The sequence below is a fragment of the Rhinatrema bivittatum genome, chromosome 18 (assembly GCF_901001135.1).
Source record: "Rhinatrema bivittatum chromosome 18, aRhiBiv1.1, whole genome shotgun sequence".
NCBI classification, from domain to species: Eukaryota; Metazoa; Chordata; class Amphibia; order Gymnophiona; family Rhinatrematidae; genus Rhinatrema; species Rhinatrema bivittatum.
The window spans coordinates 35,957,032-35,980,516 of record NC_042632.1 but is presented as its reverse complement, the minus strand read 5'-3'; the positions used below and the strand labels follow the sequence as shown (position 1 = coordinate 35,980,516).

General features: G+C 47.2%; 1 protein-coding gene across 2 annotated transcripts in view; it reads left to right on the top strand.

Annotated features, from left to right (window-relative positions):
- The window catches only part of NDST1 (N-deacetylase and N-sulfotransferase 1), a 100,380-nt gene that overhangs the window by 39,066 nt on the left and 37,829 nt on the right, over positions 1-23,485 (top strand). For both annotated transcript variants that reach the window (XM_029583277.1, XM_029583278.1), the window contains exons 2-5: positions 3,954-4,803; positions 18,681-19,163; positions 19,736-19,823; positions 22,010-22,164. In XM_029583277.1, the coding sequence (XP_029439137.1) occupies positions 4,294-4,803; positions 18,681-19,163; positions 19,736-19,823; positions 22,010-22,164 (1,236 nt within the window). In that variant the 5' untranslated portion in view covers positions 3,954-4,293. The remainder of the gene's footprint in view (positions 1-3,953; positions 4,804-18,680; positions 19,164-19,735; positions 19,824-22,009; positions 22,165-23,485) is intronic.

Sequence of the window (23,485 nt, the reverse complement as noted above, 5' to 3'; positions counted from 1 at the left end):
TATGGATCTACACAGAGAGGCACTGTGATGTTCTCAGTTCTGTTCTGCTTTCCTTTTTGACTAATTCCTAACTTTCCATTTTGCTTTTTTTGACTGACACCACACACTAAGCTGAGGATTTCAACTTCTTGCTGAAAATCCTTTTCCTGAGCGATGCTTTCTAGCATTGCATACCTATAGTTAGGATTATTTTTCCCTGTGTGTATAACTTTGCACTTGTCTCCATTAAATATCATCTGCCATTTTAGATATCCTCCAGTCTAGCAAGATCTTTCTGTAGTTCCTCACAGTCTTTTTTTGTTTTAGCTACTTCTGAATATTTTCATATTATCTGCAAATATGATCATCTTGTTCATTGCTCCCTTTTCCAGATTATTAATGAATAAATTAAACAACACTGGCCCCACTACATATCCCCGAGGCACTCTATTATTTGCCTCGTTCTATTGGGAAAACTGACTGTTAAGCCCTAGTTTTTCCTATCTTTTAACCAGTTACCAATCCACAGTAAGACCTAATCTTCTAGCCTATGAATTTTTAATTTCCTGAGGAGACTTCAATGAGGGAATTTATCAAATGCCTTCTGAAAATCCAAATGACGATATTAACTTAGCTTTATTCACATGCTTTATTCATACCTTCAAATTATTCTAATATAGGCATGATTTCCTTTTGCTAAATCCATGCTGGCTCTTCCCCCCATTAAAATACAGCTTAGTCCAAATGATGTATTCACTTTTTTTTCCCTTTCTATTGGACCATTGTATTAAGCACTACCGGTTGATTCGAATCAGTTGCCACATATTATTGACCAATGGTGGAAGAACCGTTTACCGTCCAATTGAGAGAGTCCCCTGATGTAGATGCAGCATGTTTCTGGACTTTGGGGTTCCTAATCATTAAGAAAAATATCACAAGATAAAATGGCTTTTGAAAACAAAAATGTATTTGCAAAAACAAAAAAATGTTGGTACACAAGAACCAATGATTATGTGTAAAGCAATGAAGGTAGTGCTTAATATGATGGTCCAAGAGAGAGGAAAAAGTGAATATATCATTTGAATTGAGCTGTATTCTTCTGGTGCATTTGTATACATTTTGTCGACATCTGTTGTAAGAATCTTCCCTCTTATGCCGTTTTATCCATATGACCAGTAATTTTGTCCTCAACAATAGCTTCCACCATTTTACCTTGCACTGGTGTCAGACTCACCAGTCTGTAGTGACTTGGGTCACACCGGAGCACTTTTTGAAAACTGACATTACATTTCCTACCCTTTAATTTTCAGGGACAGAGGCAGATTTGAGTGATAGATTATAGATTATCAGTAGCAGCTCTACAATTTTATATCTGAGTTCTCTAGCACTGTGGGGTGAATACCATCAGGTCCTGGCAATTTGCTACTTGTTTGTTTAGTTTACTGTAGTGTTTCTTCCAGATTTGTTTATTTAAGTTTTGTTTTTTTTTTTTTTTTTTTTATATTCCACCTTTATCAAGGCTTCTTATGCTAGGTGGATTACAAAGATTCGCACTGATTTGATTCAGTTCCTCTTAATCATCACCTAGTAAGAAATGGTTCTGGCATGGGTATCTCCCCAACATCCTCCAGAGTAAAGATCATCTGCTATGATCTTATCCTTCCTGAGTACCCTTTTAATTCACGTACCCTGCCCTCCCCTCTTCAGGTCATCCTGAAGACTCCTTCATGGGTTTCTTGTTTTTAATGTACTAGAAAAAGGTTTTAGTGCCTTTTGCTGCTTTGCATGTCTCCCCTCAAATTCTCTCTTGGCGTGTTTTATTAATATTTTACATGTAATTTGCTATCCTGCTTTCTATTTTTAAAAGATGGCTTTGATGGCTTCCTTCTTAGCACTATTTAGCTCGGCTGGAAGATGCTTATTGTTCTTTAGACTTTTTTTTTTTTTTTTTTGTTGAATACATTTTTTATTTGGGTAGAGGTGTCCTTGAGTCTTTGAGGCAGTCAGGCTGCTTGATGTCGAGTGACGGTGTTGCACTGGCAGTAGTGTGAGAGGCTGTGGTAATTTTCTAAATAAAAAAAAAAAAAAAAAGGTACAGGTCAGATCCAGCAGCAGCCTCCACCTTCCACTTTTTTTCCTGACGGGGAAAAGAAGCAAGTTCAAAAAGATTCCTAGATGAAGACCCAGCATGCAATTGCCATTGCTGAGGGGTATCCTGTCCTTGTGTTCCAAGCAGAATAATAAACCTGATGGAACTCCTCTACATGAGCGGTATGGGCTAGGAAGTTGGTGCAAAGTCCATTTAGCCCCTCCTCCTTTCTCATTTTTTGACGTTTAATTATTTTTTATTTATTTATTTTATTTATTTGTCGTGTTTTGTATACCGTCATTCAGTTTCGGTTTACATTTTTATTTTACAGGGTATTTCATCCCCTTGATTTGTTTTATGGAAACTAGATCTGTATCACTAACTTGATTTATTTTTCTGTTTTCTTCTCTTTTTATGCCAGCAACTTTTTGAGCTCTTATTGAGTTCCTGCTCATATGAATACGGCTGGTAGGTTTAATGGTTGGTGGACGATATGGTATTGTGTTGGAGATGCCTGTTTACTAATGAATTTCATTCTCCCTTGCTGCTGGCCTCAGTGCCAATTGAGAGAGTCTTTTATGGCAATCGTCAGCCCCGTGCTTCAGCCTGGGATTGTTGCAATTAGAGAATCCACTCCATCGGGAGACAGAGTGGTGCTATGGGTGAAGTTGATGAGGATGATGAAGTTATGTTGGCTCATTTTTAAAAAGAGATGTGAAGATGAATAGACAACTCCTGGAAAACACACAGGTCGATGCAATAATCTGTGCGTTAAAATCCAGTGCACAGTTTCTTAATGCACAGATTACATTTTTTTAAACTCCTGATGCAGTAAACTAATTCTCTACTAATGCATCGGGCATTAAAACGTGCATATGACGAGTTAAAATGTGCATTCAGCACAGATTGAATGCGTATTTTAACTTGGGGGGGGGGAAGGGGGATCATGGGAGGGATGCTCGGTCGTATACATGAGTGACCAAGATCTCACCATTAACCGCTGGCTGGGGAAATCCCTCAGCACTGGCCACACAGTACTGAGCAGCCAGGGAAGGTAGGGAACGGCAGGTGTTGCAGCTCGGTCACTCGCTTGCAGCTGGCAGAAGAGGCGGGTGAACTGCGCCACAATGATGTGGGATGAGGTGTGTGTGTGTGTAGGCGGGCAGACACGCACGTGCATGTCAGGGAAAGCATTTGGCAACAGGAGCCAGGGCAGGGTGTGAGGACACAGTTGGAAACCTGCAGCAGTGTGTGTGTGTTTGTGTATGTGTGTGTGTGTGTGTGTGTGTGTGTGTGCGTGCGCCAGGGACTAACATGTGACAGGGACTGGACCGGTGGGGAGCAGGGAAAGAGATTTGCGCTCTGCGCTGGGCACGGAGCAGCTGCACGGACACACTTTTGCAGACTTCAGTGATGCTCCTTATGGTCCGGAGGGGGCTGATGCATAGATACGTCCAGTTACTTGGCGACAGGCCAGGCCCGGCTCGGACCCATGTGGGTTTTCCAGGCCCCCTCAGCGTTGGGTAAACTTTGCTCCACCTCTGGCCAGGAGTAAAATTTCCAGTGCTAGGAAAATGCGAGTTATCACCCAGTGCCTCTCTCTCTGCACTGGGGAGTACTGCTCAGGGTCCTCATTTGCATGGGATTTCCATGCGAGGGCCCTAAGCGGTGACTCGAGGTTTTCAGCGCACGTAAACCTCCTTCCTGCATCTGCAGTAACGTTGACGTGCACAAGATGTGCATTCAGCTGCAGGTAAAACCGTGCGTTGGGGGGGGGAACACACCTTTTTGCATTGGCCTGACGGCGACTCTTCCACCGCCTCCACTCACGACAGAGCGGGTAACTCACTGATTCTCTCTCTCTCTCTCTCTCTCTCGCTTTCAGCATGTGCTGCTCTGAGGAATCGCTGCAGAGCCACGAAAAAGCCAAGATGGATGTCTTCCCCGTAAGACAGCCTGCTTTCTCGTCAACCTGGTGCATGGAAATGAGCAGGGTCAGCCGGAAGGGAAGCGAGCGGGGGCGGCCATCACCGGAACGCTGATGATTCTTTCGCGCTGGAAGAGGACTCTGAATGGACTTGCCATGGTGACATGAAAAGACTTGGACACGACTGGAGGGAAAATATAAACTTAATCCCCCCCCCCCTCCTCACTCCCCCCCCCCTTTTTTTTTTTAACTAAACAATTTGAGGGGGAAACAAAAAAAGATTGGGTATAAAGCAACGATGACTGTGTTTTTGAGGGTACGGAGGGTTTACCGACAAGTGAGCCCGCAGGTGGTGCTACTTTTGCTCTTTGCCTTTTGCCTTCTCAGTGTTTTTATCTCTGCGTATTACTTGTACGGGTGGAATAGGGGGCTGGAGCCCTCGGGGGATGCCTTGGCCCCAGACTGCGATGAGCCCAAGGTAGCCCCGTCCCGCCTGCTCCCCTTGAAGCCCCTGAAAGTGATCGACTCGTCCCGCACGGATCCTCTGGTGCTGGTGTTCGTGGAGAGCCTCTACTCCCAGCTGGGCCAGGAGATCGTGGCCATTTTGGAATCGAGCCGCTTCAAGTATCGAACGGAGATCGCCCCCGGGAAAGGGGACATGCCCACCCTGACCGACAAGGACCGGGGTCGCTTCGCCCTCATTGTCTACGAGAACATCTTGAAGTACGTGAACCTGGATGCCTGGAACCGGGAGCTGCTCGACAAGTACTGCGTGGAGTACGGCGTAGGCGTCATCGGCTTCTTCAAGGTAAAACGGGCCCAGTCGGGCCTGGCTTCTGGGGGGAAATTTTTGTTTTCGCGTTCAGTTCCCCCCCGGAAGCCCGTCGTCCGCGCCGGTAAAGGGGCTAATTTCTAAGGAAGTGCGGAGGGTGGCTTTTTTTTTAACCCCGCAGGCTTTGTCAGACGTTCAAAGGGGGAAAGCTCCCCATTTCCGAGAAGCAATGCAGAGAAAAAGTGGCTGCGCAGGCTTGCGCCCGCTATTTGCACGGTACCTCTTCCAGCAGAAGTTACGTATGTACTTTCCGAAAGTAAAAATCGTGCAGCTAAATCCTAGGCCCCGCCCGACTCCGCCCCGGAACATCTGTCCTGATGTGCGCCTAAGTCTACGCCCACAATCCATGTATGAGGCACCACTTTACCTGCATAAACAGCTTTGCAAGTTGCCCTCCCTGATAACCGGTGCCAGTAGAGATGGTTGACATCTCAATGGATCAATGGAGAGCAAACCCACTCCTGTCCCCTAGCCCCCCTTCCTGATTCTCCTTCCCCGATTTTAGTCCTGGATCCCAGAACTATTCCCCTCTCCCCTTTTCCTCTTCCATTTCTTCTCTCTCTTCCTCCCTCCACTTCTGATCCTTCCTTCCCTCTCCTTTCCCCCATTTCCGATCACATCCCCCTGCCAACCCCCCCCCACCCCCCACCCCCTTTCATCCCCGCACTGATCATGAAGATCCCTCATCTTCCATCAAAAAATCTTTAATAAGGACAAAATAAATTACCCAGACGCATTAGAGATCAATAAGGAACATGAAGCAAAATAAAATTTGCATTATTTAATATGCAAATTGCCACCTCATTTTAAAAAAACCCAAAACTGCAGCATAATTTTCTTAGTCTACCCCTAAGCTGCCATGGGAACCTGGGGGCTGTTCCCAGTCCTCGGGCGCTCTCTAGCCAGGAAATCCTTACATTGATCTGTTTTATGGCATGAATATTCCTTGGGATAGGCTGAAAACGCTGTCAGTCTGGGGAGGGTAGGAGGTGCATGGAGCGCTACGGGAGCAGAACTGGCCCTTATTAAATGATCTGCTTGTTTCATGCAGTGAGAGTGTGGGTAGCGCCACGCGTGACATCGTAGCCAGTCTGGACTGGTCTGATGATTCAACCGGGGTGAAGGAATTTGTGACTCTTTTTTTTTTTTCCCAACATGGCTACTCCCAGTGCTTCAGGGGAATTACAGGGTTGCCGCCAACAGAAATTTTGAAAAAACGATGCCATTGGGTGAAAGAAAATTAAGCAGTTGGGTAGAGATGGTACCTGTTTGATAAAACTATAAAAAAAAAGTTCAAAGATGTAAGGACCCCCTTCCTTGGATGTTGCCTGTGGCTTTTCCCCTGCTCTCCCTGGTTTGTCCCCAGTGGGGGTCAGGTGACAGAGACTCTCCCCCCCCCCCCCCCCCGCGCCCCCCATACTGTACAGGTTCTCAATCTCAGCCGAAAGGAGACCCAGCGGTTGGATCCCAGTCAAAAAGAGGCGGAGCACGACCCTCCAGTTTATTCCATTTGAAGAGAAACTAGAGTGCCCGAGGTCTCCCTTACCTTCTGGCTTTCTTTTCACTGGTCTCGTTAACGAGGTCCCGCCTTTCCACTTGCATCCACAATGCTAGGCACGGCCAAGTGGGAGGAACCGGCACACGTTTTAAATAGCAAGATTCCCTCAAGACTAAAATGCCAGTACTATAAAAGGAAGCTAATGATTCTGTTGCTTGAAGTAACAGCATAATAAAAATAAAATCATGTTGCAGCTGCTCTTGCTGCTTTAAGGTGCCACTGGGGGAAGTACTGAAGAGCCCAGAGAGGTGACCTGGCCCCCTCTGCTTAGTTGTCACAAAGATGGTCAGGATGGCTGAGCGCCATTCATCCTTCCCCAAAGGTGTGAACTGCTCGGCAGGCTGCTGGTACCTCTTTGTACAGCTCATTCCAGCCAAAGGGGTTCCATCAAAACGTCTCGGGGAGGGGGTGAGGACGACTGGACTATGAAGTATTTCTTTGTTTGCCTCAAGTAAATTCCTTTCTCTGCTGTTCAAACTGCAGCCCAGAGTCCTATGAAATGTCTTACTCTCAGGGAAAATCTGTTTTTGTTTTTTTTTTTTATTATTGGCACGTAAGCCTGATCCAAAGATAGTACAGCCCTGTAACCTCATGGGACTGCTACATCGCTGCTTCCCATACTCTGTGTCTGCTCCTCAGACTGGCAAGGGCTGGGGTGCTGCAGAGCCGGTGTTCACAGTCCCGGATGGCGAGGAGACACGGTCTCAGCCCCCGTGTGCCTGACTGTGCGGGTAGCCACACTAGACGAAGTGATGCTTCAGTGGCTGAGCTGTAACTGGAAGAGGTAACCGTGAATCGAAGGCTCACGGTACATAGTCTTAGTTGGGACCGGCTCCGGTTGAGCTCTTCTATCCACATGTTGGCCGAATGGGTTTGGACAAGTGCCTGGAAGAAAAGCCCAATGAATAACTAATCACCAGGTGACTTGGGGAGATGTCCCTTCTGGTCATCCCCAGCCAGGGCTGGGGATGTTTCATAGGACGCAATCATCACCTCTGTGGGAGGGCGAGTGGGGATGAGAAGAAACATACAGCTCTCTGTACTGAATGCTGCTGAGTAATCAGGCACTATGTAGAGACCCCCTGCTTAGGAGACAGGAGGGGCACAGAACAGCACCTCCCGTGAGGACCCTGCAATTGTAGATGGAGAACAGTGCGGCATTTTTGCTTGCTCTGGAAGGGGTAGGATATGTTTCTCTTATGTTCCCTCGTCTCTATTTCTAGCCCCCACGGTCAGAGGCGTAGGGAAAAGGGGGCATACACCTGTTCAGTACCCACTATCTGGTAGGGTTTACCTCCAGGTTTTTGAGCCAAGTGACTTATTTTCCTAGAAATTCAGTTTTGGGAATCCCTTGTCCTGGCTTAGGTAGGGAAGAGCCTTGCCTTTGAAAGGACAGGGGTAGAGAAGACCTGCGGCGCCCATCTCACCACGCGTGGAGGGAACACTGCTGACTCACCACAGGAGCACCTTGGCTTTTAGTATTTGGGAAGAGTTTTGCTTTTTGAATTGGGCGGAAGTATTTTTGCTTCCCCTTTCCCTGCCCAGTAGTTTGGGAAAGGAGAGGTGCTGACCTTTTCCTTACTGCAGGACCTTTTAGTCCGAGAGAGCCAAGTTTACCATTTTGAGAGGAGAACAGGAGTAAAGTTTCATATCAACTGGCGAAAAACCCCCCCCCCCCCTATTGGAGTCTTCACTTAGGAAGAAAGGATGAGGATTGTATTTTGGGAGGTTTGGATGAAGACCGGGATCTCGGGTACAGTTGGAGAAGGGATCCCACCACACCTAGGATACTCCTGCCCTTCTGGGATACTTTACCAGTCCAAGTTCTGGAGGGTAGGAACATCTCAGGGACACATTTACAGAGAGAGGAAGAGCTTGAAAAAAGGTGGATGTAATCAGAGACAAGTGTAGTTAGTGAAACTTGATCCCTTTGGAAGACCTACCGAACTTTTAGTTTGAGACACCCAGCCATAGTGTCCAACCTCTTTATTCTGCATCTACACAGAGTTAACAACAAGTACTCCCAGAGAAGAGGGTTCACCTCTAAGCCTTGGGCCCTGGAGGTTTAGCCTCTTCCTCCTCCTTCTCCTCCCCACCCTCCATTTGGAGAATCCACTCCCCAGGGCAGTAAAGACTGGGACTGTATGTGACCCCCTAGTAGAAGAAGGGCTACAATCACAAGGGACTCCAATCCCTGATCTGTCTTTCCTTGGATCACATCTGTTAGCGCCAGAGGCACAGCTTCCATGCTGTACCCTGGCCTGAAACCAGCTTGACACGGATCCAAGATGGACTGTGCATTAAAAAAAAAATCCATTGCCAACATACCAAAACAAATTTGGTATGTTGGCAATGGGCCAAACATTATCCAGTGTATGTCTGTGAAGAGAGGGTTTCTAAATGTGAAGGTGGACCAGCGCTATTTGTAAGTGTATTGGGAGGAGACCCTCATGAGGTTACCAGCAGGAGCAAGTACAGTAGCCATTTTTAGTAGCCTTATTTATTTTATTTAACAGTTTTATACACCGCAGTTCAGGTAACAAAGTTACTAATCACTTCAGTTCACATTGCTAGATGGATGTCAAGGAGCACAGAGGTGGGCTTCATACTGGCAGATATTCAATCCATTTGTGAATGTGATAAAGAGCTAAAAAAGGAAAAATGAGCAGGCATCGTAGAACAGGTGCTAACACGAATCCCTGGTGTAACAGATGTAATCCTGGGAACCAGCCAGCCAGCCCTGCTTTCAAGGTATCCGCAATAAAGATGCATGCACGCCTCCACTGCGTTCGGATTCATTGTGGTTATTCCGAAAGCCTGATTGGTGAGTGCTTCTCAAGGACCAGACTGAGAACCCCGATCCTAAACATCCCTGCTCCCTACGGGGCAGGTTTAAGCCCCGTTTTGCTGCAGTGCAGACATTGCTCCCGTTTCCACTTTCACTGCTAAATCTGGAGCATCGTTTGCACCGGAGTAAACCGTAGGGCGGCGACTCTCCCGTCCCGTCCCAGAGGAGCACCCAACCGGTCGGGGTTTTCACGGTATCTGTAGCGAATATGCATGGAGCGAGATTTGCATGCGTCGGTGACCCAATGCATGCAGATCTGCGTCGTGCGCGTTGACTCTGGCGATCCAGAAAACGCGACTGGGACAGGTGTGCCTCCGGCACTGGGATGGAAAACCCTGCCTTCGATAAATCCTGCCCTATTCATGTGCAGCTCCCCTCGTGGCAAAGGGGCGACTTCATCTCCAGCAGCCTTTGTACATTTCCTGTTTCTAATAATCTCAGCTTGGGAACACGTGACAGCTTATTTATTTATTTTTATTTTTTTGGTTCTATTTGAATTTAATTTAAATATGATTGTCATCCATTTTTTTTTCCTTTTTTTCCTTCTAATTTTGGCAATGATATGCTCTTGTTCTTCTGGCAGAGAAAGGCTGCTGGCAGCATGAAGCATTTATGAAATATGATCCGTCTAATATACTTCTTTAAAAGCCTTTCCAGAGCATGGCAGGTGACATGAGCTTGCCAGCAGGGGGCAGCTTGACGTGCCTGGGCATACAGCTGGCCTGCAAACCTTTAAACCTGGCATTCTGATGTAGCCAGCTCTAAAAGCAGAAATGCAGAGAAGTGTGAAGAGAAACAAGGGGATGGAGAGCAAAACGTTATCATCTCCAGCAGGTCAAAAAAGACATAGAAAAGGTACAGAGAAGGGTGATACAAGTGCATGGAAAAGCTAAACAGATTAGGGCTTTTTAGCTTGGGAAAGAGATGATTGAGAAGGGGATAGGATTGACTTTTATAAAATCATGAGTGGGGTGGAACGGTTATTTTGCCCTTTCAAACAGCACAAGGACTAGAGGACACTCCATGAAACTAGCAAACGGCAGGTTAAAAACAAATTGTAGGAAGTATTTTTTTTTTCACTCGGTGAAAAATCAAACTATGGAATCTGTTGCCGGAGGATGTGGTCAAGGCAACTAACATACTGGGGTTTAAAAGAGGATTGGACAAGTTCCTGAAGGAAAAGTTATTAGCCAGGTAGACCTGGGAAAGCCAGCGCTTAGCCCTGGGAGTGAGATACAAGAAACGGATCAACCATTGGGGATCTGATGTGTTCTTGTGACCTGGACTGGCCACTGTCAGAGACAGGATGCTGGGCTCGATGGACCTTGGTCTGGCCCAGCATGGCACCTCTTACGTTCTTAGCTCAAGTTGATCAGGCTGATCTAATTTTGAGGGGCGTTCCCCACTGCATGCATGGAATTGTACTTCCCGTTTTCTTAGGCAAATCAGAATTGCACTGCAGTGGGGCAAAGCCAGCCTGTGTGTACATGGGGGTGGGGGTGAAGGTAACCCTAGTGGAGACTGGCTCTGAGGGATGACCGGTCTGCTCAGTAGCTCATCTATGAATTTTTAAGCATGAGTCATGTGTTGCTCCCGAGCCTAAGGCTTGTTGCCTTCAGTTTGATATGACATGAAGGGGAAGACACAAGTTGATTTTCCTCCGTTAAAATGGCTGTGCAGGGTCTGCGAGCAGCTAAAAGAGCCTTTGCCAGCCTAATCCCATTTTATAGGGTGGTTTGCTACACAGCTGATTTTTCCATTTGCAGTTCATACGGATCTGTACCAACTAGCTTAAAAAAAAACTAGGATTGGACAGAAGTCTCGTGGGACATGAGCATTAGGTAATTCAGGCTCCGATTTTACTAAGCATCTATTTCCCATAAGCACAGCATGGGAGAAAACCCTTAATGAATCGGTTCCTAAGTGAGATTGGAAGAGGGTAGGCATGGTAGGCGCCAACGTGCCTCTCCGTGGGGGCGGGGTGCCAGTGCTGCTTGGCTCTGCAGCAGCAGTAGGATGTGTTATGAGCACTTTATACAGTCACTAGGTAGGGGCTGGGTCAGCCAGGGAGGTCCTTCCTCAACATGGCAACCAAAACTTTACAGATGGGTCGTCCCCCCTCTCCCAGTTGCCAGGGTGCTGGTCGTCCTGGTGACAGTCCAGCGCTCATGGAAGGAACCCATGGTCTAGGTATATGCATGAGATATATATATGCATACACTGCCTCCTTTAAATGCAAATCTAGCTCCTGTATATACATTGAGGTTATCCTGAAAACCTGGCTGGCAAGGTTTGTCCTCAGTGGTTTAGTTATCTTTATAGAGAGAGAGAGACTAGAAACAACTTTAAAAAAATATATTTGTCTTCTATGCACATTGTACGCACAGTAAACCTGTTTTCCGTCCTGTAAGTGCTCGTTAAGCTTCCTTAATTATGAGTGAGATTAATCATTTTCTCCTTGCTTGCTCATTATCTCTGCCCGAGTATGAAAGGTTCATGCTTAATAGGTGATATTACTTTAATCCCCATAGCAACAGGCGGAGGCACTGCACTAGGACTCGCATGATTAGGGGGGAGGAGTAGGAGACGCCAGGCCGTGACGCGGAATACTCGTTTCATGCCTACATAGCCTCTAATTTCTATTTCGCACCCACCTGTAACAGGGTCATGAATGCGCTTTTCCGCTAGACCCCACTACTTGTGTTTTCTTATGAACTTGGGAACGTGAGGGGTAGTTTTGGGGACCGGATTCCTCCTCTTGTGCCACCAGGTCAGTTGGAATCGCTCTCTGTTAGGCTACGGTACTGTGAGTCTCCATCTGCAGCTCCCTGGCAAGGAATGGGGGTTAATCCTATTTTGTAACCCCCTCCAAACTCTGCCCAGCCATTGCACTGACAGTCCCTGGCTGAGGGGGGGGGGGGGCCGCTAACTGTGGCTTACCCTAAGTCCGACCACTAGGTGCTGCTGTTGAGTGATGGCCAAGGACCATCTGGAAAAATATTTTGCAAACTTGGGTGCCAGCCAAAAATTGTAGGTGCCAGGGCAAAAAAAATATTTGTTCCTTGTAATCTTTCCTTTGGCTTCTTTTTGTCTGTTTTTGTGTTGCCTTTTTCATATTTTTATTTTTTTTGGGCTTGCTTTTCAGATTTTGTTTTCCTTAGGTTTGTTTGTTTTTTTATATATTTTTTTTTTTTTGCTTGGGGTATTTTTTTCTTTGGTTCCCCCCCCCCCCCCTTTGCTCACCTCTTTTGGCCTCTCTTTTCTCTTCCTCACCAACCTGTCATCTTCTGAGCAGGCAGGGGCAGTCCAGACCATTTGGGGAGGAGGGGTGGGCTGTGTTGGGCTTGGGTCTCCCTTGGCGATAATGGTTCTTTTTGTGCGGGACCTCCCGCAGTAGTAGCTCTTCTCCCTGGATCAGCAGGCGCCACGTGCCAAATTTTGGGCGCCCAGACATTTTCCATCCCTGCTTCCCCCAATCCCTCCGGCCTGGGGGTGCTGAAGCCGAGCCAGAGAATTAAACTTGGGACTTGTGCATGGCAGAGCACGGCCAACCCTGAAGATGAAGCCTGGAGTAACTAGTCCCAGTCCCAGAGTTGTAGCGCCAGCCATGGATTGGCAATTTCAGGAGCGACGAGTACAGGATTGAAGAGACATCCGTGAAGTTTTGGTGCCGCCTGCGCCATTAAGGGTGAGCGCGGCAGGAAACTTAGCCGACTTTATTCCTGCTGCAGTTTCTCACTTTGGCTGGAACAGGGAGTGAAGCAGATTAATGAAGACGGAACTCAGTAGTGGAGTAATTAGTCTCGTGTGTGGAAGGGTTCTCTGAAAATAGCCTATGCAAACGCAGGTCAAGAGGGAGGTGTTGTTTTTTTTAGCTGCTCTTTTCTTTTTATTGGTTTCCGTTGCATTACATAGATGCGCTGGGCTTTTTGTCTGCTAAACATCCACACCAGGGCCTGGAAAAACCCTTCTGCCCTACAGCCTCCACCCTAACACCCGCATTTGTAATAGCAACACACAGTATAGCAGCCACTAGTTCCAAGGATAATACTGTGAATTTTGGGAGCCGCCCAAAAGGCTTGTCTGTCCCAGCATCCAAAAAAAAAAAATCCCTAATCGAGGCATCCCCTAACTTCCCCAGAGAGCTATCATTTGGAAGCAAAATAAATCAGTGTTTGTTTCCACTTTGCTGGGTTTGCCCCAGCAGCGTGAAAGCTCCTGCTGGAAGGATGTATAGCCAACGTTTCTTCTGCGATGTAGGGTGAGACATGGCGAGGAGTTCAGCGCACGGCCGGTCGCAGACTTCTGGCGGGAGCTGCTCGGTGCCTTCGGTAACCTGGGCTGCTGCGTCTCGAGTCAGAGTGGGGGAATCCTGCAATGTGGCTGCTGCGAGGGGGGGGGTACTTTAAGGAAACGCCTTTTCTGAGCACGGTCCGCTGACCCTAACCCCCAGTCAGTAGATGGAACGGGTATGGCACGGTGTCCTAGCCTATGGTGTGTGGCATGCACTCCTGTTTTACAAGCTTGCTTGCAGTCCAGAATAACGGCTTTGACTGCACCCCCCTGACACACACACACACACACTCTCTCTCTCACTCTCTCACACTCTCACTCACTCTCTCACATTTACACACACACACACACACACACACACACCAGTTTCTCTTCACTTATGTCGCTCTTTTCACTGAATTAACTCGGTCCACCACATCTGGGCCATACAGGTGTGCGCTGCGTAAAACAACTGGCACAGAACTTGCTTTTCATCTAGTTCTATAGAAAACTGCCGGTACTTGGCATGGTGCTACTCCTGTCAGCAGCTTATTATTGCTTGCTTGGTATCTAGCGTGCTGACAGTGTACACAGCGCTAGTCTGGGAAGCAGTGAGCAAGTGAAGCGAGACAGACAGGTAGAATAGGCGAGGATGGCCCCACTCTAGGGAGAAATACTGCTGAATTGGTGCCCAGTGGTGCCTAAGCCCCTGCATGCTGTCAGTGCTGTTCTGTGGTTACAGTAAATGTACAGCAGGGCAATCCCTGCACTCAGATTCACCACAAAGCCTACACTGGTAGTCGGTGAAAGGAAATAAAAGTAAGTTATTATCAGTCGTTCTTAGCATGTTCGCCTTCCACCTCAGCTTCCCTGCAGACCTGCGTCCCAGCTGAAGATTTTTGTTTTTAAAGCAAACTAATGCCTGCTGAAGCTCTGAATAACACAGCTAGAGGATGCTCTTATGTTTCCTGACTAAATTGTAAGGAGCGGTGTCTTGTGTGCCTCTGGAGCATGCAGTGCTGCATGCACTGTAGAAGTGGTAGGGAACGGCAGTGCATAACTGCATCTTTATAAGAGCATTTCGCAGGTGAAAGTTCCTTTTTTTCCCCTGCACTGAGTGGCAGCCTTTCTGCAGGCAAGGAAAGGGCAAAGAGGATTCGACGTGTGTAGTTTTTTGCGTTTTTCAAAACTTTGCCCATTATTTTTCAGCGACAAAAAAATGTCTGTAGAAATAGCAGGTGCAAAGTTCTGGAGGGGGCTATTTGTCAGTTGCCTAATGTATTGGTCCGGCCCAGTGCCGGATACAAAAGTTAAAATACAGAAATTGGAATCAAGAACAATACCTAGAACCACAAAACAAATACCTAGAACCACCACACTCAGTAGTCCTGAACCCTAGGCGGTTTACAGAGAGGATGCACACATGTCCCCGTGGACTTTGCGACCACCTGCAGACATTTGAAATTTCATTCTCCTCCCCCCCCCCCCCTTACCTCCCCCAAAAAAAAGAAATCCTCTCATGATCTGGAAAAACTCGCGGGCCTGTCTTCCGTTATCCGCCCAAACTTCTATTACAGGGAAATTGGTCGGCCTCCTGGAAAAAAACCTCCCATTATCTGAAATTCTTGGGTTGGGAAAACTCCCGCATTAGCTGTCGAAATCCATGATCTGGAAGGAGGCTGGTCCCAGCCACCCCAGGTAAAAGGCGCTCTACGGTCGCAGCGGGTTCTCTTTGCAGACTGCAGGCTGCCATCAAAGCGCTGATAACTGTGGCTAATAAATAAAGCAAGTAGTATTCGCAGCAGATGGAAAGGGTTCCTCGTTTGAGGAGTTTCACTGGCTAATGCTGGTCACTTGGGCATGCAGTAAAGCCACCTTTTTATTTATTTAACAGCTTTTATATACCGGTATTCGTAGATGCATCATATCGGTTGACATAGAACATAATGCAAAAAATACATGGAACAGGGAGAGGAGGAACGGGAGTCAACAGAAAATAGTATACATCATATTGGTTTACATTGAACATAAAGCAAATACATATATGGATCAGGGAGAAAAGCAATTTGGAGGAAAGGGAGTCAACGGAAAATAGTATAATTATAGCGAGTATATTATAATGCATTGTTGTGACTGTATGAAAGGGGAGTCCAAAAGAGAAATATATAAATAGCGGATGTAGGATAATACTTTTTTATGATGGACTACTAAATGTTAAAAGGACGTGGGGGAAAAAGGAAGGAGGGAAGGGCGGTTATTAAAGACGAGGCAAGGAAAAATGTATACAATACAAAATAAAGGACGTGGGTAAAGAGGATTTGAGCAGCTTTAGGGGAGGAGGGGGGAGGCAAGGGGGGAAGAGAGGGGGAGATAAAATTGGAGGAGGGATTAGGAGGAGAGTTTATTTTTCGTGTGGAGGGTTGTTAGAGGGCGGGGGAGAAAAGGTGGAGTAGAGATATTATTGAGGAAAGGCCTTTTTAAAGAGCCAGGTCTTGCATTTTTTATTATTTTAATATCTGAGTGCAAGGTTCTTGACGGAGGTCAGGGGGCATGCTGTTCCAGAGGGAGGGTCCAGCAATAGACAGGGCTCTGTCTTTTATGGATTTGAGATGGCTGTTCTTAGGTGGGGGTGTAATAGGGGTTCCTCTTGTAGGCTGCTCTCGTGGGTCGGTTGGAGGTAGAGAAGCGGAAGGAATCCTTTAGCCAGTGTATGTCTACAGTTGTGTGAAGGGCTTTGTGTGTAAGTGAGAGGTTTTTATAGAGAATGTGGTGAGATACTGGGAGCCAGTGGAGTTCTTTGAGGACCGGGGTGATGAGGTCAGTTTTGCGGGTGTTGGTAAGGATTCTGGCGGAGGCGTTCTGCAGCATTTGGAGAGGTTTGATGGATGAGGTGGGGAGGCCAAGGAGTAGCGAGTTGCAATAATCAATTTTAGAGAGGGGGGTGACCTGCAGGACTGTGCAGAAGTCATTTAGATGGAGTAGGGGTTTAAGTTTTTTTTTTTGAGGACATGAAGTTTGAAAAAGGATTCATTTATTGTTGTGTTAATGAACTTTTTTTAGGTTAAGTTGGTTGTCAATGGTGACACAGAGGTCTCGAATGTTCTGTGAGAAGGTGATGGAGTGGGGGAGGGCACGAGGTTGTGGTCGGCGGATATGATGAGGAGCTCGGTTTTCGATGCGTTTAGGGCCAGGTGTAGGTTGGTGAAGAGGAGGTTTATGGCAGTGAGGCACTCTTCCCAGGTCTTGAGGGCCTTGGAGAGGGATTCATGAATGGGGATGAGTATTTGCACATCATCTGCGTAAATGAAGTGAGTGAGGCCGAGGTCAGAGAGGAGTTGGCAAAGGGGTAGGAGGTAAATATTGAAGAGGTGGATGAGAAGGAGGATCCTTGGTGGACACCTTGTGTTAATTTGATGGGAGAGGATTCTTTTGCTTATTGCCTTTTGCCTATTGGTCTATTGCTGTTGTCTATAACATTTACTAAATGCACAACTTTGATAGAACACTTTTTTTTGCTTTATTGCCGATTCTAAACTTAAAAAAAAATAAAGTGCTGTCTGACCATGCTTTGAGGAGGATTTGTCTACTTCAAAGATGGTTAGAGGTACCTGGCCTTCGGTCTCAGACCTTCCCACATCAGCACATGCTTGCCATGTGCACTCATACCTTGGCTGCGTACATTACAGTGTGTGTGTGTGTGTGTGTGTGTGTGTGATTCTCCATCTGTGAGTTTTGTGGCTCTTTTTGCTGCTCCTGTGCTCTGGCTTGGCATGGGGAAAAGCGAAAGCAGATGGAGGGGAAAGGGGGAGAAGCACAATGTATTGGGACCTGCTCATGGAAGTAGAAAAAAGTCATTTTGCGTCTAAAGTTGTTTGCCAAACCATATCCTGCCTCACGCTGCAGGGGAAAGTTAATGCCCTAACTAGGACGCAAACGTTGCACGTGAAAATAACCGCCTTCTGCAAAATCCCCCGCCGCAATGTGTGAGTAAACTTACGTGCATGTGTCACGTCTGGGCATAAGCATTCCTGGGGTGGGTTTAAGAGGATGCCTTACCTTTCTGTGTACAAAATAGCAGGGACAACTTTCTGGAGGGTAGATTTGGTGGGATAATTATCAAAGTGGACTTGTGTGCTTTATAAAACTGGTGCAACTTGTGTGCGTTTTTTACTGTCTTTACGTGGGCTGCTTGAAAATAGCTGCCTAAATGCCTAACGGGATAATGCGGAAAGTCTGCATCTTCCCTGCATACCTCGGGCTCAGCAGCCAGGGATGTTACAGATCTGAAATGGATGCCTCCAAGCCATGGATAAAACATGTCAGGTGCTGGGAGCTGGAGAGAAACCCCCGCCATGTAGCTGATAGGAGAAAGGAAAGCCATAAAATAAGCACCTCGGCGTTATTGTGGAGTAAGATGGTTTGGTAACAAACCAAGCTAAAAAAAAATCTCGTGTGTGGTGGGGAACTATTCACAAGCGTCCGCATTCTTGCAGAGTCTGCCGGTGCTTTCCCTCGTGGATGCTGCGCCAGTTCTCGGAGCGAAGGTGCGCGCGTGCTTTTCCCCTTGAAGGTTGCCCCAAGGGCGCACGTCGCTGCTGAGACTGGGGACGGCGTAGGTTTGAAAATAGGAGAATTTCCACCTCTCCCAGATCCCAGGGATAAAAGTAGAGAGTTTCTGCTCCGCCCGTGCGCAGGGAGGGTTCCCCGGGCGAGTGGCTTTGGAACCTTGCCCTGCCTCTCATTAGACGTCTGGACGGCTTCCCCATTAGAACTTTCCTGCCCCTGGGTTCTGTTGCGTTCTAACCTGTCTAGAATCGCTTCTGGCAGCAGCACAGTTATAAGTGATTTCCAGCTCCCTCAGTTACTGGCGAGGTGCTACAGAGCTGATCTAGGGATTGACTGTAATCTGCTTTGACGTGGCTAAAAGGCAGGAAAAAAAATATATACCGGTATATATATGTATTGTATACTGTTTCCTCTTACACTTGACATCTCTTCTCTTTGCTTATATCTTCCTTCTTTCCCACATATCCTTTCAGGAATTTGGCTATTTTTAATCTCTCTCTCTCTCACAGACACACACACGCTTTCTCTCTGTCTGGCACTTTTTTTTTTCCTGCAGGTTCTCTTATAGCTGAAGACACCTCATATTAGTTGTATTTTTCTCTCTTGTAGGCCAATGAAAACAGTTTATTAAGTGCTCAGCTGAAAGGTTTCCCCCTCTTTCTCCACTCCAACTTGGGACTGAAGGACTGCAGCATCAATCCGAAATCGCCTCTCTTGTACATAACCCGCCCCAGTGAGGTGGAGAAGGGCCTGCTCCCCGGTGAGGACTGGACGGTCTTCCAGTCCAACCACTCCACCTACGAGCCAGTCCTGCTGGCCAAGACCAAGTCCGCAGAGTCCATACCGCACATGAGCGTGGATGCGGCGCTGCACACCACCGTGGTTCAGGACCTGGGCCTCCATGACGGCATCCAGAGAGTGCTATTTGGCAACAACCTGAACTTCTGGCTCCACAAGCTGGTGTTTGTGGATGCCGTTTCCTTCCTGACCGGCAAGAGACTCTCTCTTGCCCTGGACCGCTACGTCCTGGTGGATATCGATGACATCTTTGTGGGCAAGGAAGGCACTCGTATGAAGGTTGAAGATGTGAAGGTATAATCATATGTTTATTTTTCTCCAGTGCTGATTATTGTAGGCAGTACGAGGTAAACCTAGATATCGGTGCTGGCTGGGGTTAAGATGCAGTGGTCCAACTGCACCACCAAAATGCCTGTTCTTCTAAATGGAAACAGCTTTATACAGAGCACAGAGATGCCACCATAAGAAAAATAAGGATGAGGGTGGGGAGCAGTAGAGAGAGAGATGGACAGGGCAGAGGGCATGAGAGGACGTGAAGGGGGGAGATGTCACCTTGTCACACCACTTATTTTGTGGCCTACCAGCCACCACTGATAGATATACAACGCAATGAATGAATAATACAAGTCATGCGGTTACATAAGGAAAGGCAGAGCCCGTCTCCAAAAAGAAGCCAAAGTGATGACGTGAGGGATATTTTAGATCAGCCGTCGATCATTTGTATCCATCGATCTTGACAAAAGCTTGAGGGTCCTGAAGCCTATAGAGGATGGGAGTGTGAGGCCTGGGATACTCCAGAGCTCACATGGGGGAGTTAGACGACTGGGTCCCATTTGATCATGACAGGTTCCTTTTCCCTCTTGCAGGCTTTATTTGACACCCAGAACGAACTGCGCACTCACATCCCGAATTTCACCTTCAACCTGGGCTACTCAGGGAAATTCTTCCATACCGGTAAGAGGACGCGGTGCTGGCTCAGCAGGAGAGCGGCGATGGGGGTGGCACGGGGTCTGAAGAGTGCGTTGCCTTTCCTAATACCTGATACTTGCTAGTGGACTTTCTTGGCTGGGTATAAACAGAGGAAGACAAAAAATCTCCGCCTTGAGCGGGGGATCTGAGCGGCGTCAGACGTCATTCCTGTAAAAAACGAGAATGCGCCCAGTGTGTGCCTGTGAACTTTCAGTTTTGGGGCAGATTTTTTAACGAAATGTGTGCTTTTTCGAAATCGGTGGTGTCTTTTGTGCCCGAGGATGGAATTTCTTGCAGACCCTGGGGATGGGGAAACCTTCCACAGAGCCAGAACGCCAGTCCCCGAGGCACCGGAGGGGCTTGGGCTCGTCCCTTAAACTTAAGCCGTCACGGGCGGGAGTCGTGTGGAGATTTTTACTGAAGATTCTGTGGCGATGTTTCCCTTCCAGAAGTTTGCAGGAAATTCAGCGACTGTTTTGAAAGGGACTCTTGGCTTGCCCGGTTCCTTAAATCCTGCCCTAGGGATTGAAATCTCTCGTTTGAGCCTTCTTTTGATGTTAATTCAGACTTCCCTTGCAGCTCTAAAATCTTGATGTTTTGGGGGTTTTTGTTTTTTTTTACAGCTCTGTCTATCATGCCAATGTGTTTTTGATTTTACTATTTATAAAGTGAGTATTTTATCACTGCGTAGTGAGACCATCGCTACAGGCAAGGGATCTCCATCACAAAGATTTTTAACAGTGGTGAGATGTGTTGCACAGTTAACGGCTGTAGCCCGTCGCTCCCTTACCCCCTGCAGAAATTAACTGTCGGCTGGGAGGAAGGCACGAGGGCCAGCTTCTGCTTAAACAGGGAGATCTGAAGGCTTAAAAAGAGAGAGAGGGAACGAGAGGGGGAAGGGGTCATCCTCCCCCATCAGATTGCATTGGGATAGAATTAGGTGAATCCAAGAGCCACATTATAATAACCCTTAGCAGATTCAGCCGTGCTGCCTGGCATTCCTGGTTTTTGCCCTCATAGATCACGTAGGGTGGGATACAGGCATAGCTGTGTTACACTGTGTGCCGCGGAAAGGGTGGCATGCACAGGGCACGTGCTTACATGTATGTGATTGTCTAAGGGATTTCCCTGCCTCGGCCTTTATTTTTTTTAAATAAAAATCCCAGTAAGTTTGCAAGTAATGATGCCTTCAGAGGCGATTTCCCCCTTGATAAACGCAATATTCCATTGGGAAGGCAAACATGCGAGTTTTCTACTGGTGCAGAGCATTTGTGAATGAGCAGAAGAGTTATTGTCACCCAGCGTCGTCGGAATTCTGCTAAACGAGCCGTGTCCCCGAGCTGGCTCGGGACCAACCGGGAAAGGGCTGAGTTTGAATCTGCTTGGTCGTTCTGGATTTATGGAGCAGGGCCAAGAAGTCTGTGTGTCTGCCAAATTGAGGGATGTTTCTTCCTACCCTTAGATTTTTTTTATTTTTTTTTTAAAGCAGTGTCCTGCTGAAGTGCAGGAGTAGGTGGTCTGATAGGATAAGGAGACTAGGATTACACTCCCTACCGATACTAATATTTGCCTGCTGCGTTATAACTGGTAGTCTCCCTCCCTCCCTCTGCCGCTAAAGTCCCTTTTTGTCTGTCCCATGCGGGCTTGAATTAGTTTTGGCTCCTATAATCTCCACTGGAAGTCCTTTTCCACCACTCTCTCGGGGAAACTCTTTAAATATATCCTTAAAATGTAGAAAATTACCCAGGTCAGATATATTAAAGAGGTTTTTCCATTTTACGTTCTATGAGAAAACCGCTCAGAGGTTGATAGTCAAAGGGTTTATCCGGGTAACACCCAAAGATTTAAATATTTTTTTTCCCCTGCTCCCTGGATAACTCATTAGCTGGGTATAAAGTTACCCGGGTACCTTTAGTGGAACACTTACCCTGGCTATAGCTGTGTTACCCGGATAATCCCCCCCCGCTTACTGGCTCGCTGAATGTCAGCCTCTAAATACCTAGCGTTCCCCGACGTTACTTCAGCGGCAGACTCCCCAAATCATTTCCTCAGGTTCTCGATCCCGGGGGGGGGGTTGGTAACGCTGTCTGACCACGTGACACGACTCGACCAGTCGGCTGTGACCTGTTGATTCTTGCACCGTCCAGAGTTCTGCCTTCTGCCCCCGCCAGGTACCGATGCGGAGGACGAGGGAGACGACCTGCTCCTCTCCTACGTCAGAGAATTCTGGTGGTTCCCCCACATGTGGAGTCACATGCAGCCGCACCTTTTCCACAATCAGTCCGTTCTGGCTGAGCAGATGATGATGAACAAGAAGTTTGCTATGGTGAGTATTGCCAGATGTGGACTTGGGGGACAAATGAAAGGCAGAGTGGGGTTTTTTTTGGAGGTTACGTAGAATCTGCCAGGCTTGACCTCACCCGATGTCGTGCTTTCTCGGTGGCAGGTCTCATCCTATGGCACTCTATTCCAGATCACCTCAGGCTTCAGACGAATACAAGGGAATTCAAGAAAAATCTAAAAACCTATTTATGCACCATCGCTTACAGGCAGGCAACAGCAGACTAAGCTCTACCTGGCCTTGTTTGAGCCGCCCTATCCTTGTCACCCCCATGAGTACCACGAAACATTGTCTTCTTTTTCCCTTTGTTTTGAATGCGTGACTTTCTGTTATTACTTTATTTTAATGTATGTTTTTATGCTAGCTCTGTTTTTATTGGGAATGTACCTTCTGTGAACTGCCGTAATCGACCTACATTGCTTAAGTGGTGTACAAAAAAATTTTAAATAAATAAATCTGATATTCAGGGTCTAACTAGCAAGGCCGATGCAGTACCGTGCACCGCGGCCCGCGCATGGCTTGAAATGCAATTGGACGCACGTTTTGGACGCGCATCCATAACTCCTGATGCAATACGGGGATTAGCCCGTCCAAAACGCGCTTCCAATCGCGCGCGTAGCTAATAGCGCTCTTCACATGTAAAGTACGTGTAGATGAGGCCGTTAGTTAATCCCCGCGATACGAAAAATTTCCCAAATGGCCAATACACCCTTGCAATGCGGCAAATTTTATGCCAGCCCGAGCTTGGCGTGAAGATCTGCCACACTCAAAGGCTCATCCTACTAGTATCGTCGCGATACTAAGTAGGAGGGACCACAGAAGCGGAATCATTTAAAAAGATAAATTTGCGAAAAAAAAAAAATTCTGGGTGCCCAATATACACCCAGAATATTCATGGTCCAGGCCATACTGTGCAGGTATCAGGAGAAAACGGATGCTCATATTGAGTGTTAGGAGAGCATAAATTCAGATCTTAACACCTAAATCTTGTGAAAATTGGATCATGGTCAGGTAGATTGAGAAAGGAGCAGAAGTCCATCAAGTTCGACTCACTTCCCAGGGCTACGCACCTGTAATCTAGATATTAATGCAGAAATCAGCAAACCTGGTTATGCACTTTATCCCATCCCCTAGGATCCCTTCACAGCTTCCCAGGAATCTCTGCCTTCAGACGGAGCCTTTGGCCTTCTGCCATGTTATGTCTTGGTTCAACTTCAAGGTTGTTTCTGCTTCTCATTTTCTCTGGAGTGGGAAGAGGACCCTTGACCCTCTTAAAGAAAAATGATGACAATAAAAGACCACATGG